Here is a 16,090-nt window from a genome sequence, read left to right as displayed (position 1 = left end):
CCGCAGCGCGAAGTTGGGGGCGGCTTCGGCGGCGCGCGGAGCGGACGTGTTTTTCGGAGCTCCCCGCCAGCCCGTCCCTGTGCCGTGCTGGACCCGCATCGCACGCTCGGCTAGCCCTAGCCGGGGCACTGGACCATCGACATGTGCGACGGTTCCTCTCCACTCAGGCGTGTGATGACTGGCCTACTCAGCAATCGCAGCCCACACCGTTTCCCCGCCGGAGAGCTGCAGCAGTCCCATGCGGCCGTACTTGCGTTGATGACGCTTCGTGGCTTCCTGAAGTCACGGAGGGGCACGGCAGCGAGCGACCTTCGACAGCGAGTCCGAGATTCCCTTGCTGACCTCGCAGCAGAGGCACGGGATGATCTCCTGCGCGACGCGGGACGGAGCGTGGGGCACACGCTTCCAAACATGACCTCGTACGGGAGACTCAACCACGACCCCAACCGACCCAGCGAGGAAGCTACCGCGGGCGACAAAGAAGGAAAAATCGGGCCGGAAACCGGTGTGGCGACGGACAACACCCCCGAGGAAGAAAGCCCCTCACGCCGCGCCACAAACTCGCGCCTCACCACCCAGACAGAAGGTATGCGGCCCAGCTACGCCGCCATTGCGGTGCGCGGGGGGGAGTGACGCAGGCATGGAGGAAGAAAAAGTGGCCCCAGCAGGGGCCCCAGCAAAAACGGCGGAGAGCAGACGACGCGAGGAAGCACATGAGGCCAGAGCGCGCCGACAGCAGCGCCGCTCCGAGCTGCGCAGTGGTCTTGAAGCAATAGGTGACCGGTAAAAAGCGCAAAGGCTCACGGTAGTCGTCTGCTTCTGCCACTTCCGGTTCGAGAGCTCACAATTTCATGGCTGCGGTAGCGTTGTGTGTGGGTTCTCGTTGGCGTTTCTCGGAGCTTGCGTAAAGCTTAGAAAAGAAAAAGATGGTCGGGTGCTCGGCCATTAACTGTAGCGGGGCGAGTGAAAAGGGCCAGAGGATGTTCAGATTTCCTTGGCACGCCCAGCGTAAAATGAAGTGGGCCGTGGCAGTGAAGCGTACTACAACGAAAGGCGCCCTTTGGATGCCCGGCGTTGGCGCAAGATTGTGCCAAGTCCACTTTGTTACAGGTAAGTATCTGCAAAATTGTCCTTATATGTTGGTTGCGACTACAAGAAACTGAAGTCTAAAAAAACTGCATTTGCACAGGCGCCCCTAGCAAGGACCCGCATCATGTGGATTACGTGCCGTCGTTGTTTACATACAACGAGGCGTCCGTTATGACGGCGAGAAAGACGACCGAGAGGTAACGTTTTTATTTTTCTGAAATTATGTAACGTTAACTAAATTGTCCCATGCCTGCCTGCAGCTACGCGAGGCATAAGGCGCTCTCTGAAAAGCGAGCCCTTGCGCAAATGCCCGCCGACACAAGTTTGAACGACAGTGGCGAGGACGACGCCGACGCCGTCGACGTGCCGCTACCAACGCACAGCGACGCAAGGTGTGCACGTGAGGTCCATGTAGCCTCTGCGACTGCATGTTGTTTGCATAACTTTGGTTGCGCTAACAGCCTGTAATTTTTGCCAGCACTAGTACAGAGGACATGCAGCTAGACTCCGCGCATGAAGAGCCATGTGGTGCCGCGCCGCGCATTCGGAACCTTGAAGCTCAAGTGCTTCAGCTGCGAATGCAGTTAGAAAAATGTGAAGCTAGCAAGCTTGCCAAAAACATGGACGAGGCAAAGCTGCAATTTTACACTGGTAAGCTTGTCTTGCATGAAGGTATAATCTCCTGCTGCATCCGAGCCTTCATTTCTTTATAGGACTGTCAAAGGCGCACTTCTTTGCAATCCTGAGCAGCATCGTGCCCGTGCTGCCGCCAGCCAGGTGCAAATGTCCGCACGAGACGCAGCTGCTGATGTTTTTCATGAAGCTGCGTCTCAATGTGCCTTTTTGTGACCTGGCGTATCGGTTTGATTTGACGCCAAAAACCGTGAGTCAGTCATTCAGACGTATCCTGGAGGCAGTACATCACCTTATGAAGAGTTTGGTGGTGTTCCCGAGCCAGGAAGTGTGCCACAGCTGGCTTGGTGAGCACGAGCTCCACCACTTCCCGAGGCTCCGTGCCATCATTGACTGCACAGAAGTGTCCATTGCCAGGTAGTTGACCTTGTTCCCCTACTTTATATTGCTAGCACAAAGTACCGTGCTGAAAAATGTCGTGCATTACTTTGCCTTTCAGACCACTCAACCAGGACGAGCAGCAAATTGTGTGGAGCGATTACAAGCACGACACCACACTCAAGTACCTCGTGGCCGTAAACACCCATGGTGCAGTCATGTTCGTGTCAGAAGCTTTTGGAGGGAGAACTTCCGACAAGGAACTTACACTCTCATGCGGTGAGCATGCATGCAATCATTACAGGAGCCACCTGCTACTGGTGCGAAAAACAATGTTCTTGATGCAGGATTCATGGACAAGCTAGAGGAAGGTGACCAAGTCCTTGCTGACCGCGGATTTTTGCTGTATGAAGAGTTCTACGAAAACAACGTGCAGCTCATCACGCCTAGCTTTACAAAGAACAAGAAGCAACTGGCCGCAGATGAAGTAACGACGTCAAGAAGAATCTCTTCGACAAGGATCATCGTGGAGCGAGCTATCGGGCACCTCAAGAAGTGGCGCATCATGACCGGAAGCGTGCACCACACACTGGTCGACTGTTACGATGAGATCATTATGGTCGTTGCAGGGCTGACAAACCTCTGCCCCCCCCTGTCCAAAAAAGGTAAGCCCTATCTTGTTTGAAATTCTTGCAGTCGTATTGTACAGACAGGCCACAGAAGATGACAGGTTGGTGACTGGAGTTGCACAAAAAATAAGAACAGTACAATCTTGTTGTGCATTTTTATTTTTTGTAGAACAGCCAACTTTCTGTAATCCTGATAAAAAAACTTGCATACAATGGCGTACTGCAAGGTCATTCGTGGAAGATAGTTGCACAAAAAATGCGCATAACATTAGTATGCCTTGAATGGCACTGGCATAATAAAAGACTAGTGTAAAATTGCACAAAAGTAATCTCACTGAAATTTCAAAGATGACAGGTTGGTGACTGGAGTTGCACAAAAAATAACAGTACAATCTTGTGCATTTTTATTTCTTGTAGAACAGACAACCTTTCTGTAATCCTGATAAAAACTTGCGTGCACTGACATACTGCAAGGTCATTCGTGGAAGATAGTTGCACAAAAAATACGCATAACATTTGTATGCCTTGAATGGCACTGACATAAAAACAGGAGCAATACCATTTTAGTGTGCTTGCCACAATAAAAGACTAGTGTAAAATTGCACAAAAGTAATCTCACTGACAGTTCATTATCACAATGCTAAGGCTGTATGCAAGCCTAAAAATGGAAATCACAATTGCGAAATGTTGTCATTACAGAAAAATTCCACACCTCAAATGTACAAGGACACCTAACAAACAAGTATATTTATGAGACAGACACTTTGACAACGCTGGCAGCAACAGTGGGACACACAGGAAACGACCAACTCCACAAATAGGCAGCTATTTCACAGAAAAAAACAAAACAGAAGTATACATGTGCAGATTATGAATAGGCCATACATGCTACACACTGCCCTGATGTGACAACGGACATCCTTTCAGTCGCACGTTTTAGTTGAGCGCGAGTACATTCACAATGCAAGAAAGAATCACTCTACACGTGTGATACCACTAGACCCCTTTTTGGTTTTAGGTGGTCAACCTTTGAACACCAATTAAAATGATTAAACTTATTTTGGCACTCTTTGGCTTCTGTTGACCTTGCGCCACAAAACAAACACATAAAGTACAAATATAGCTGGCTCATAAAAATGCAGTTTGATTTTGTTCCTCTGCACGTCACAAAAAATAGGCACAGTGCTACCTTGTGCCTGACATTGTGATCAACTAGTTTAAAATTGCACACAAATAATGAGACCTGTTGGCACTGCGTCCCGTATCACAAGTTTGCGTCAAAATGCAGCAGCCTAAAGCAGAATTTTCCAGTCGGGAAAAATACTTGGCGACTGCACAAACACTTCACACAGCACCACAGCATAGAAAAATCATGCGATTTTTTTCCTTTGTGTATGTGCTCACCTTACAATATTTTACCCATTCAGGAATTCAACATTGCACTCTGCTGTTCATAAAATGCTAACATGTTCAGACTAGCTTGGAAAAAAGGAAATGCCTCAATATTTCTGAAAAAAAAAAGGAAATACAGTGTGTTAAACGTACCGCTTTCAGACCAGCACCCACCGCGGTAACTCTGTGGCCAAGGATGCGGGTGTGATCCTGGCTGCGGTGGCTGTTTTTCTGATGGAGGGAAGCGAAAACTTTTGTGTCGAGATTCCAGTGCACGTGAAAGATCCACAGGTGTTCAAAATTAATCCGGAGCCCTCCACTACAGCAAGCCTCATAACCGAGGTGTAGCTTCAGCGCGTTCAACCTCATAATCAATTGAAAACAGACGCAACCAGTTTTTGCCAAGTGGCCTAGAGGTCACATGATCCATGTTACCTTGAACAGTGGCTGCCGCACCTGTACCTGCCTTAAAGCAGTTCACCTGACTGATGGATGGCCATTTTCACTAGCAGTCATATCTTGCCAAGAATAATTCTTGGCATTACAATTTCTCGAATGAAACTTTCTACACTTGGGTTGTGGATCTCCATGAAGTCTTCCTCCCTCTGTACTACTACCAGGTGCCCGCCCCCCTCAACATGGACGTAGAAGTAGCACTGTTGTATGTTCTCCAAGTTCAGGTGGAGTTGGGCTTGCACCTGGTAGTAGTAGGCATGGGTGACTTTAAGTCTTCCATCGGCTGAAAGGCAAAAGCCATTCTTTTTCGGACCTTCAGCGAGAAGTTCTGAAGGGTTGCAGTCTCTCAAACTGTATAAGCACTTAACTTCTACAAGGGAAGGCTCATGACACTCGCACCGAAATATCCCATCGGGACTGCAGCCTAGGAGCGGGTACTTCGGGTTTATCATAAGACCGCAGTCTTCAATTCTAGCATTTGAATGCAGGCCTTCAAGGTACCCAAGTAGCCTCTCCTTGGCCACAGCCTCATTGGCGATACCGTACTGCACTGCTGGTGCATTGATTGTTTTGGCATTGAAAATCCTGTTTAGTAGTGTTGTGCACCGTGCCTTCTTTGACCGGCATACATCCTTAAAAATGGATGCCGTTACGCGGCCTTTGCGATGAGAATACCACAGTGGTGCACTCCTCTGGCCACAAGTGGCCTGTTCAATGGCCTTTGCATCTTCTTCAGTGATAGACAACTTCTGCATAGCAACCACCGCCAACTCATCTACATTTTCACTCTGGAGCCCTCTCTGGGCTAACAGCCGTGCGGTAAACATCGACAGTGGTGTTGCGACTGTCACTGCCAGTCTGTCATCACTGGGCATGTTGACAGGTGCTACCAGCTGTGGCCTGTCTGCTTCTGGCCTGGGGGTTGTTAGAGTGTACACTCTTGCATTTGGGGCTACCTGGAAAACACGAACAATTAATACACATGTAATGTGAGGCAGCAACAAATTGCATGTGTGCTTTAAATGTGCCCCCGTAAATTACACGTGTGCTTTAAATGTGCCCCCGTAAATGCAACCATTACCTTTTGAAGTGTCTGCAAGAACACTTCTTCATTTGGAAGCTCCTTGAGGCCTGAGGGCTTCCTCCTTTGGGGCACAGTCTGCTGCGGACCATACCGGTGCCGTGTGTATGACAGCTGCTTTGCCCGTTTTGGCTGCACCTACAACATTTTGTTACCCTATGTGACTGAAATTTCTCACAATACACAAGTTTCTGCACGTCACGAGACTAAGTGTATTTCATTAGTATCATTTTTTGTTATGCAACTAGTCCTAAAATTGCCGTCATACCTTTTTCAGGCGAGGTTTCACCCATGAACATGGCAGTTCAGTCGGAGCCTGCTCAGGAGTGTTGACCTGGGTCCAGAAGTCTACAGCAAAGCAAGCTGCTGCCGCATGACTGCAGACCCGTCCCAACCTGCATATCCACATGAATAAGTTGCGTATCGTAGCAGAAAGCAGTAAAAAGAGGGAAATAAAGCTCACCCTGCCATGCATGAGCATCTGGCATCCTGGATGTTGCCGTTTTCTTCCACTTGTACCCAGCATTCGTATGCTGGGCACGTTGATCGCTGCGACGGGCCTACATAGGCTTTCAGAATGCAGAGACCTTGTCGTGGCCTAGCAGTCATGATGTTGTGGACCTTGCCTGCACAGATCATTTGCGCATTGCCATATGAAGTTCTAGCCACACGTTTACAAAACGCAACCAGGAGCTACTAAATAGCTTATATTTTCATTTATTAGGTGGCATAACTGTCTTGTTTGTGCTACACGGCAAAGTGCAATCAACAGTTGAACACTAATAAGTGCACCTGGTAAATAGCTGATGCACCACTGAATACTCTGTTGAAGAGAATGTGATTTGACTCAAATGCCACCATTCAGCTGCTACACATTTTTCAAAAGTTCAGGTTTGGAATGTCGTTTGGGTCCAAGGAGCACCACCACCAACTTTGGAGGCTTTCAGATGCCTTTGAAACACGAAAAAACAAGCTACTGCCCTTTCCTTAGCGTTTTGCGTATAAACTCACCTGTAGTTTTAATTGCATCACCCACAATGATTTTTTGGCCCAGTTTAACTCTGTAATTATTTTTTAAGTTACGAGAACAGAACTTGGCAGCAGTAACGACATCAAAACATGGCTGGTGAACACTCGATCTTTCAACTGCTTTTGAAAATTGTCCTGCCGATGGGTGAAACTCTCTTAACTCAAATGTCGTTTCAAATAACCGTGTAGTAAATTTATAAGAGCATGTTGTAAATAATCTTTCGGTGCCTTTTTTCTAATCTTGTGTGTCTTGAAACAGTATTTCATAAATGTCACAAATTTATCTGACAACCTGATATGCTGTACTTGCACCACATGTAAAACATAAGGTATGTACACACCTGATTTCACGTACTGGTATGCATCCAGAGCTTTGAACGCATCTGCGGCTTCACCGTCTCCACAGGGCCTCCCCAAAAAATAGCTGCATATATCTGTGTACTTTATAGGAGGCCAGAGGTGAGCCCCAGGCTGGTAACTCAAGTTTCTTCCAGTGTCCAAATTGAATGGTCGGGAAACTGGATCCCTGCAAGGTAAACAAAACAGTTCATTAGCCCACAATCACAGTGCCATACTACAATTGTCCCATTCTTTGACTGTTTCAATGTACTTGTTCAAAATGCACGCAATGACATGGCAAGTACATTAACCAAGGTTAGGCCGATAAAACAGGCTGGAGTTCATTCGCAGTGACTTGTGGAGTTCACCAATCAAATTAAAGCTCACAAGTTGGCCATGCTTTTATATCTGGTCCAAGTGTATTTCCTTTATAATCCTTTACTTTTATTCACATTAATTACAATGCACATCTTCAGTACACCTTGATTTCCTTCGTAGAGGCATTGTTTCAGAAGCCTTGTGTGGATTTTTGACATCGCTTGATAAAACGAACAAGGCTGAACTTCCCAAGGACCGACCTTCAATTAGAGTAGTTTTTTTAAAGTTATTAGCCACTACAACTACAAAAAAAAATTACAAGAGCAACCTGATGAACTCAGCGTGCGCGTTCAGCTTTTACAGCATCCTTTAATATCCACCGCGAGCTTGCTGGAAAAACCAAAAAGGGATGCACGATCGGCACTTAAACAGCGCAAAAAATACAGCAGCGGCTTTCGTAAACTTGCTGCGCGCATCAGTACGACACAACACGGCACAGCGATGTTGTAGAACGAAATGAGGCGAAAAGGTTGTATCATCGCAAAGCTTTCAATAACACATAAAATAGGCTTCAGCGGACGAGCATGGCACGAATAAATGGGAAGCAAGGCGACGCGGGGCGCGTGACTACTGGCGAGGCACGACACACTGGCTGGAAGAACAGAACGTAGCACCTTACGTAGCGTATATGTAACAAAGTGCTTACCTTTCAAGGAAGCCCCTCGGTGCATCCATCGTAGTTATGCGCTGAAGGCACGATGCATCCGTGTTTTCCTTCGGTGGAAGCAGATAACTACAGGTAACTACACCCACACACGCATGTGAAGGCAGCCGGCATGCCGGAGGCCAGGCAGGCCAGGAGAGCTCTCGAACCGGAAGTGGCAGAAGCAGACGACTACCGTGAGCCTTTGCGCTTTTTACCGGTCACCTATCGAGATGGCGCGGGCTGCCGCTGCTCCCCTCGAGAATACTGCGACCGGGCGTACGCCGACACAAGTGCTGCCGGCTGTCGACGGCACCGAACCCCACCCTGCACGACAGAAGGAAAGCAACATGGCTGCACCCAGGCCTGACGCCACTCCTACCCCACCACCCCCGACTCCCCAATCCATCGCCGTAGATTCCAAGGAAGACGACGCCACGGCAGGCCCCTGGCAGATTCAGAGCAAGCGACGGCGGCGCCGTCAACGGCAGACACCGCTTTTGTTACCGGCCAGGGAAACTGCGGGGACCGTCTTGTTCCGCCCTGCGGGAGGTATCTCTTTCCTCTCCGCATCCCCAGACGCGATTTCGCGTCAACTTGCAGCGATAGCGGGAGTGCTCGAGGTGCGGGTGAACGTGCAGCGAAATGTGGTGGCTGCCGACGCCTCATCTCCGGAGTGCCTCGCCAGACTCCTGGATGTGACCTCGCTGTGTGGCTTGACAGTCCGCGCACGAGAACCCACCGGCGGCAACTTCAGCCGCGGGATCATCTACGGCGTTGATGTGAACATATCCACAGCGGATCTCCTTGCTGGGATTGAGGCGACAGTCCCTTTGATCTCCGCCGGGAGAGCCGGACGGAGTAACCTTTGCCTGCACTTCGCCGGGCCGACCCCTCCACAGCAAGTGAGACTCTTCAAGAGGCCTGTCTGGGTGAGAGCTTGTCGCCCTCGGCCACTGCAGTGCAAACGTTGCGGGCGGTTGGACCATGCGACAGCCTCCTGCCCAGGCCCCGCGAGGTGTGCGCGCTGCGGGGGACCGCATCGGCCCGTCGACTGCGGTGCCAGAGTGTCCACCTGCACAAACTGCCGTGGCCCCCACTCTGTCAATGACCCTCAGTGCCCCCGTTGGCAACATGCACGACGGGTGACGACAGAGCTGGTGCGGGCTACACAACCTGTTTCACGAGTGGCCCTCCAGATCTCACTCCGCCAAACTACACCTCCTCAACCGGGTTCACAATCCGTCGGCCTGCAGCCCTCCTCAGCCCCCCAGACAGAGCCAGGTTCCTCCACCCTGACACATGGCCAGCTCTAACGGACCAAGACCACGCGTTCTCCAGTGGAACGTTCACTCACTGCGGAGACGCAGTGCAGAGTTGGCCGACCGCCTCCTACGGGCTGATTTCGATGTACTGGCCCTGCAGGAGGTTACGGTGAGGGGGGAGCCACCCCGGCTTCCTGGATACATAGGCTACCTCAGCCGCACCTCGTGCGAGCTAGAGTCCTGCACCACGACCCCCTGCCTGGATCTCAGTCACCCACAAGGACCGTCACGGGCGGCCCTGTACGTGAGACGGGACCTATCAAGCCTGGCTTTGAACCTGGATGAATTAGCTGGTGGCCCTATGGAGTGCGTCGGCGCTACAGTACGTATGGGCGGCACAGACACCTCGGTTGTCAGTATTTACATCAGGTCAGGAGAACCTTGGGACGCCAGCCAACTGGGCCGACTGCGGAGCCTCCTGGGTCGTGACTGCCTTATCTGCGGGGACTTCAACGCCCACCACCGACACTGCCCTACCAAAAAACACCATATATGGGATCTTATGGGGCCCATATATATGGCATTATTGGATATGGGTATATGGGGATATGGGGGGAAACATATAGGGCTTCTTTCATATAGGGATTTCATATGGTGTCACAGACCCGTATATTTTACATCCCCACATAAAAAGCTCAAATAACTTTTGTTTCGCTTGTTTACACGCGTGAACACAAATATTTGGTGTGGTGAATGTCCTAGCCGCGTTTTCCGGCTTCTCTTTGCGAGGACACAGTGGGGTTTCTGCTTTGTAAGGCATTTATTGCCACATTTGTGTACAAAAACACACATGCAGAACTGAATGATGAACAAATTTATTGCAGAGATGCGCTTTCATTTCACGTCTTTACGCATCTCTGCAATAAACCAGTTCATCTTCAAGCGTCGGGTTTTTGCCGGCACGTCGGTGTCCACTTGACCTATGAAGTAGTCGAATGCACCTGAAAGTGTAATATGTTCGCATTAATTTGGTAAGCTTAATTGCAATGACGTGAAAGTTAACTGGTTAATATGCACTTAGCAAAAAAAATTCCCCCGCATTTCCCCGAGGGGGAGAATGTGAAAGTGCGAATGCACGGTTGTCGGCCCGCTTGCGGCGCTTGCGCTCGGCCCCCGCAGCCCACCGCCTCGCCGCCTTCTCTTCCATCTCTTCCATCGGGTTTGTAGTATCACGTGTACACCACGCAGTTATCAAGCCGCTATAACGCCGCTGAGTCGCCAACGCACGCCGCTGACGACGTAGTTTGAATGCGTTAAAGATATAAGGCGCGTCACTAACACTGATATCACCGTCGCGTCCGTGGCTTGGTCGGTAGAGCGTCGCGCTGCGGCCGCAAAGTCCTCGGATCGAAACCTGGCGCCGGATGCTGTTTCTTTTTTAAATATAGAGGAGCACTGCGGACGCCGCCGCCGCCGCCGCCGCCGGCGGTGGATGGTTTGGGGTCGCTTATAAAGTGCATTCGCACTTAAAAAGAAAGAAAAACGCAACAGCTAGGTTCGATCAAACGCTGGGCGCGGCACAGGAAAAACCAGGAGGAGGTCTTAACGCTAGGCGTGGCTATGGTTTACCGCGAGTCCAAGGACGGAAAGTCACGGCGAAGTCGAGTCGGCTTCGCCGGGAAGCCGCTTACGTTTTTCGGGGAGGCCGCCATTATTCCCACCGGGTGAAAATAACGCTTTTCGGCCAAAAGCGTTATATCCACCCATGCGTCATTTCCGGTTAAACATTTTGCTTACAAGCCAATAACTCCTTATTGTGGTGCTATAATATATAAAACGATAACTATTAAGCTTTAAAAAGCAAGCACAATGACAACGTTTGTTAAAATAGAGCAAGTTTGTATCCTAACTTCTGGTTTTAACGACTGCCGTAGGGGAAGACTTTATTTACATTTTCTTGCTTCACAATAGGTTAGAATTGTTATGCGCAGAATTATTTGAGCTTATTTTGTGGAAAAAATCGATTTGTGAGGCAGTTTGGAACAGTTTGGTTGGTGCAGTTCTCATGTTGGCCACAAAGAGCAGCGGGAGCGGTATAGTTTGCGCGGCGCGTTCAAAACTGTGCTGGAATTCGTGTGAACGCAGTGTGCTCCTTATTCTGTCGTAGCTTTGTGATTTTTATAATTATACTGGGTATACTGTTATCTGGATCTGGTTGATGATATATAAACACAACCGCTGATCAATGGCGGGGGGAGGTCTAAGTAGCCAGGCCCACGACCACTTTGCACTTGTAGTTTCAAAGCCAACACGTCGCGCCTAGCCATCTAGGATGGCTGTGCGCAACGTACTCGCGAAAACAACGTGCAGGTGTACGACAATTGGCGCAAGAATGTCTATTTTTCCATAAATATCAATAGAATAAAGTGCTAGCACGCGTTTTATATGCAGAAAAACTTCATTCAAAGTCTCTTTGGAAGCGTCATAAAACCTATCCTCTTTTTTCTTGTAAGTTTAGGCGATCAAGGTGACTACCCGGCCTTAATTTCTACCACTCGGCTATTGTAATTTCGTGACGTGCGTGAATCTGCTGGACGCCAGATGAGCGTTGTCAACCAACGCATCGATCGCCGATCGGGATTGATGCACGTGAACTATCTTTATAAAGATAGTTTGAGGGCATATAAAGTATACTTACAAACATAACGCCTGAGATCAGCAGTTAGCAAAGTAACGGACAGCCTATCTCGCAAGTGATCGCCTATCGCCTAACCGTGTCAACTCAGCAGTAATGGCGATAAAGAGGGATGTAGACCTAAAAATGCGAAAAGGGGAGGGGATGCTAATATATCTTAGTTATTTACGCCAATGGTACCAGAAGGCGTAAATGTTACTTATTCACACCAATATTGATTATTACTGCGTTTTCTGGTGGCGGCGAGAAACTAAACCCGCACGCGCACGTACACTGCAGCCTGCATCTAACTTTCGCAGTTTTCTTACAAACATTGTTCGTTATAAAAAAAAAAGAAGCTAACGCTCTACGTATATTCTTGGCGCTTATCTACCTAGTATATTATTACTAGCAGTTGTTTCCAGTTTCGAAATTTTACGAATTCAGGGGGGCAAAAATTGGGGTTTATACCGCGTCGATTCGGTCGGGGCAATCAAATCTTGATCGCAGTAAAGAAATATTGAATTGACCCGAGTAAAACGCGTAGCTTTATACACTAATGGGACTCCTAGACTTGATCGAAGCAACTGATAAAATCAGACTAAACGAGGTTGAATTAACGATAGTTGACAGGCTCTCCATCGTTATTTCAACCCAGGCCTACGGGGACCGCTAAAATTTAGTTTAATAAGCGTAAAATGGGACTGACAAAAAATACATGGCTTTGTATACCCTAAGTCGGATCTCATGATTTAACTGAAATAAGTTAGCAGATATAATTAAGTTACATATCAAATAAAGAGAGTGGGCTACATTAAAGTTTGGAAACAGCTAGTGGAGAAATCGGGTTTTTATGAGTGCCGTATTTTGAGAAATTTCTTTTCCAGTCCCGCAAGGAAGAATTAATTACCAGCGACCTTTTGAGATGGCAGGATCAACGGGACAGCACAAGAAAGTGAGCTATGCTTCCTAACGCGCGCTTTTCCTTGCGACGTTTGACAAATGTTCGTATTATAATAAAACGAATATCGCCGGTTTATTTTTTAGTTAACGACAACGCCTGCACTGAGGGTTTAATAAGTTTGTAGGAAGTGGTATAAAAGTGTACTACTTTTCTCGGAAACCTGTGCTCGCGCTTTCTGGACGCTCTCGTGAGCCAGGGTGCACAACTAAAAAAATGCGTACCAATCCACCCTGTGAAGGTGGTTGGAAAGCGAAGCTGTAAACGACACCTATAACGGTTACCCATGCGACGTCACTTGAATTCATACACGTGACTCTCCAAAGAGTGAAACCAGAGACAAGTGAAATGCACTTAACCGCTCCCCTTATTACTTCATAGAGGTATTCTTTGCTAAGGTCAAATGAATGCATGATCCATGAATGGTGTTTGGTCGAGTTGTATTGGTAAAGCACGTGAGTGGAAACTTTTTTTTCATAAAATGAAAGGCAGCTCAAACACGGTGTTAGACGATCGCACTTCTCCTCTGTCTCTGTCGCCGCCGACGGAGGCGATGAGATCGGCGGCAAAGACGGAGACGTGAGGTGCCATTCGTTAATTTGAGCTTAATGTAATTTTTGGTAACTCCTAGCGCATGCGCAAGGCACGAACACGATGGCTACACGTGCCGCCGGCGGAGCGCACAGCGGCGCAAGAGTTCGCGTGACCCTATCACGTGGCATTCAAAGAGAACGCAAGGGGTAGATCTGCACATCTGCTCGGTGAATGCACCGTCTGTCTCCCCGTCTCCGCGTGGGTTCGTGGCTGAATCGGTAAGACGATGGGCTCTCGTTCCAGGTTCAATCCTGGCGGTGCCACTAATTTCTTTCATTTATTCGCGGGAGTTTTCTGCTGACACCAGCAGTCGCGGCAGAACCCTTGGGGGGTAGAAGTACAAAGCTCCACTTTAAAAATATTTACGGGTGAGCATTTAATTGATGGTGGTGCAGTCAGGGCGTGCAATGCAATTCCGGTTGTGTGTCGGACTGTGTTGACGAACTGAATTCGCTTCCCTCCTCTTCGTCCATCCTTCTTGCATGCCACTGCCCACTTTCGCCGAGACTTCAAACCGCGGACGGCGCCGTGCTTGTCTAAAAAGACGCCGAACCGCATACCCACCCGGGTGCGCGCTTATGCCGGCGTAGACAAGAAATGCTTTCGCGTTAAAACAAAAATTGCAGAAATGTTATAGGTTACCATTCTTTCTGGTAGCTTAAAACTGAATGTTTACAGTTAACATAAGCTCGCTGTGACGCTTTAACAAAATGTAATGTTCATAAGCTGTTTCACTGTAATGAAGAAAAAAAATCTTGTAATTCGTGGATATTTTATGCGAAAGCCTATATCGGCTAGGTCGGCAAAAACACGCACCAGGCTGGCGCCAGGTTGGCGTGCGGATATCTGCAAAACGCGTAACCCTCTCCACGCGCTCAAGTCCCATTGGGTGCGACGCGTTCCATAGCGCGTGCATCAGAAATCTCGCCCGAAGTCTCGATTGGCGTCCAACTTAAATGAAGAGAGTGTTTCAGCCAGTGTTCCTAACATCTGGATTCAAGCAGTACGGATTATGCAAGTATCTGCATTAAGTCCGACGAGGGCAGGCAGAAGACCCGTCCACGGATGTATACCGAAAAGAAACACTTTCTTGCACTCCTCTCATACGAATGCGCGCTTAGAGATCCTCTGCAAATATTGTTATTGGGCATTATGGCGCGTTCGCTGGGAAATCATGCTTTCGAGAGCCCTTGAAAAAGAAAAAAAAAGAATCGAAGTCTTAACTTTAAAACAACGAACGTCATTCATTTGCCTAAAATCCTGTAGAATATTGAGAGCAAACTACTTGATTGTTTATTTTTGCCCTCATTAAGGCGCCCATGCATAGTTGCGGATTTTCAATCAGCACTGCAATGTCGGATTCTTCCGATATCTTACTAAAAAGTTCTCTATCCACGTTCCAAATGTTTTTTTAAATGCAGAGCATTTCAGTAACTAACGATGTCACCCGCGTTGACGTCCGTAGTCCGCACCGTCGTTGTCCCTACTATATATAAAAAAAGTACTGTCCGGCGCCCGGTTTCTATCCCGCAACCCTGCGGGCGGAACGCAATGTACATGGTGCTCTACCCACTGCGCCACAAAGCCAACACAGAATGGGACGATACGAACGCGCCTTATATCGTTGACTCATTCAAATTACTGCTGACGAGCGCTCTCTCGTCAGCAGTTGCCACAAGTGCAACAACATTAACGTAACGCAGACTACTTAACGTCGTGCGCCCCCGGAAATGCTCTGCATTTGATCGTGCCCCTCGCGAGGGGGATGTTTCACTGCGTCTTCTCTCGGTCGCGGGACCCGTGGCACCATCTGGCGGAGGCGCGGCACAACTCGTAGCACTTTGAAAAGATGCGGCGCCAGCCAGTTCAGGTGTTTAGGTTAGCGCGCGAAGCGAGTGTTGTAATGCTGGCGCGGCGGGCGCCCCGAACACTCCCGCTGAGTGGGACGCTGACTTCCTTGTGGCCGTGTATGGGGTTGCGCTGATTAAAATTTTTTCAGGCAGTGTGGGCGCGCGTCGCATCCATTAAATTCTCATTGTAACATTATAATAAGTGTTGATTACAGCATTTCTGTATACGATGAATAAATCTGCGCTTGGGAGGCTACTTGGCTCTATATTCCCTATGAGGAAGTATTTTATTATTATTAGGCATAAAATGGTCAGGCCTTTCTACGGCCGGCTGCGCTTTGGCGACCATCAATAGGAGGAGGAAGCAAAATGTTTATTGAGAAAATAAAAAACGGTGGGTGGTACAAAGAAAATTTAAAAACTGCTCGGCTGCACGCACCGCACGCTGGCCTCAAAATATATATGCACTCCGGCGAAATTCACTTCAAGTTTCTTCTATTCCTCGCCAACAAAAAATTAAGAAATTTGTGCCATCGCGCACTCTGTGAAGGTGGACGACATGTGACACGATGTTTGGCTGCAGGAGGCATACACCAACGAAGGTCGCGCAGGAGAAACGGACCTCATGTGGCCGCGAGCTATGCAAGATGACAGCTAATTTCGCTTCATTACTGCGCCCCAGTGCGGACGATTCCCGGC

The 16,090-nt window shown here is 48.7% G+C and overlaps 2 protein-coding genes across 2 annotated transcripts; one reads left to right on the top strand and one right to left on the bottom strand.

The window, feature by feature from the left end:
* The first annotated feature begins 778 nt into the window (after positions 1-778).
* Positions 779-6,135, top strand: LOC144141335 (uncharacterized). The gene is made up of 8 exons (XM_077672929.1): positions 779-1,110; positions 1,190-1,286; positions 1,350-1,481; positions 1,568-1,740; positions 1,803-2,139; positions 2,222-2,379; positions 2,448-2,765; positions 5,936-6,135. The coding sequence occupies exons 1-8, from the start codon at positions 927-929 to the stop codon at positions 5,989-5,991; spliced, it is 1,455 nt and encodes a 484-aa protein (XP_077529055.1). The 5' UTR covers positions 779-926; the 3' UTR covers positions 5,992-6,135.
* Positions 6,118-8,205, bottom strand: LOC144141341 (uncharacterized). Its single transcript, XM_077672938.1, has 3 exons — positions 8,051-8,205; positions 7,029-7,213; positions 6,118-6,284 (listed from the first exon to the last, which is right to left on the bottom strand). Exons 1-3 carry the CDS (start codon positions 8,077-8,079, stop codon positions 6,118-6,120), a joined length of 381 nt encoding a protein of 126 aa, XP_077529064.1. The 5' UTR covers positions 8,080-8,205.
* Between the last annotated feature and the right edge of the window lie 7,885 nt (positions 8,206-16,090).

This window comes from Haemaphysalis longicornis, unplaced genomic scaffold (genome assembly GCF_048455015.1).
Source record: "Haemaphysalis longicornis isolate Haplotype H1 unplaced genomic scaffold, Haemaphysalis longicornis Haplotype H1 scaffold_1, whole genome shotgun sequence".
Taxonomy (NCBI): Eukaryota; Metazoa; Arthropoda; class Arachnida; order Ixodida; family Ixodidae; genus Haemaphysalis; species Haemaphysalis longicornis.
This window is presented reverse-complemented; position numbering and strand designations above follow the sequence as displayed.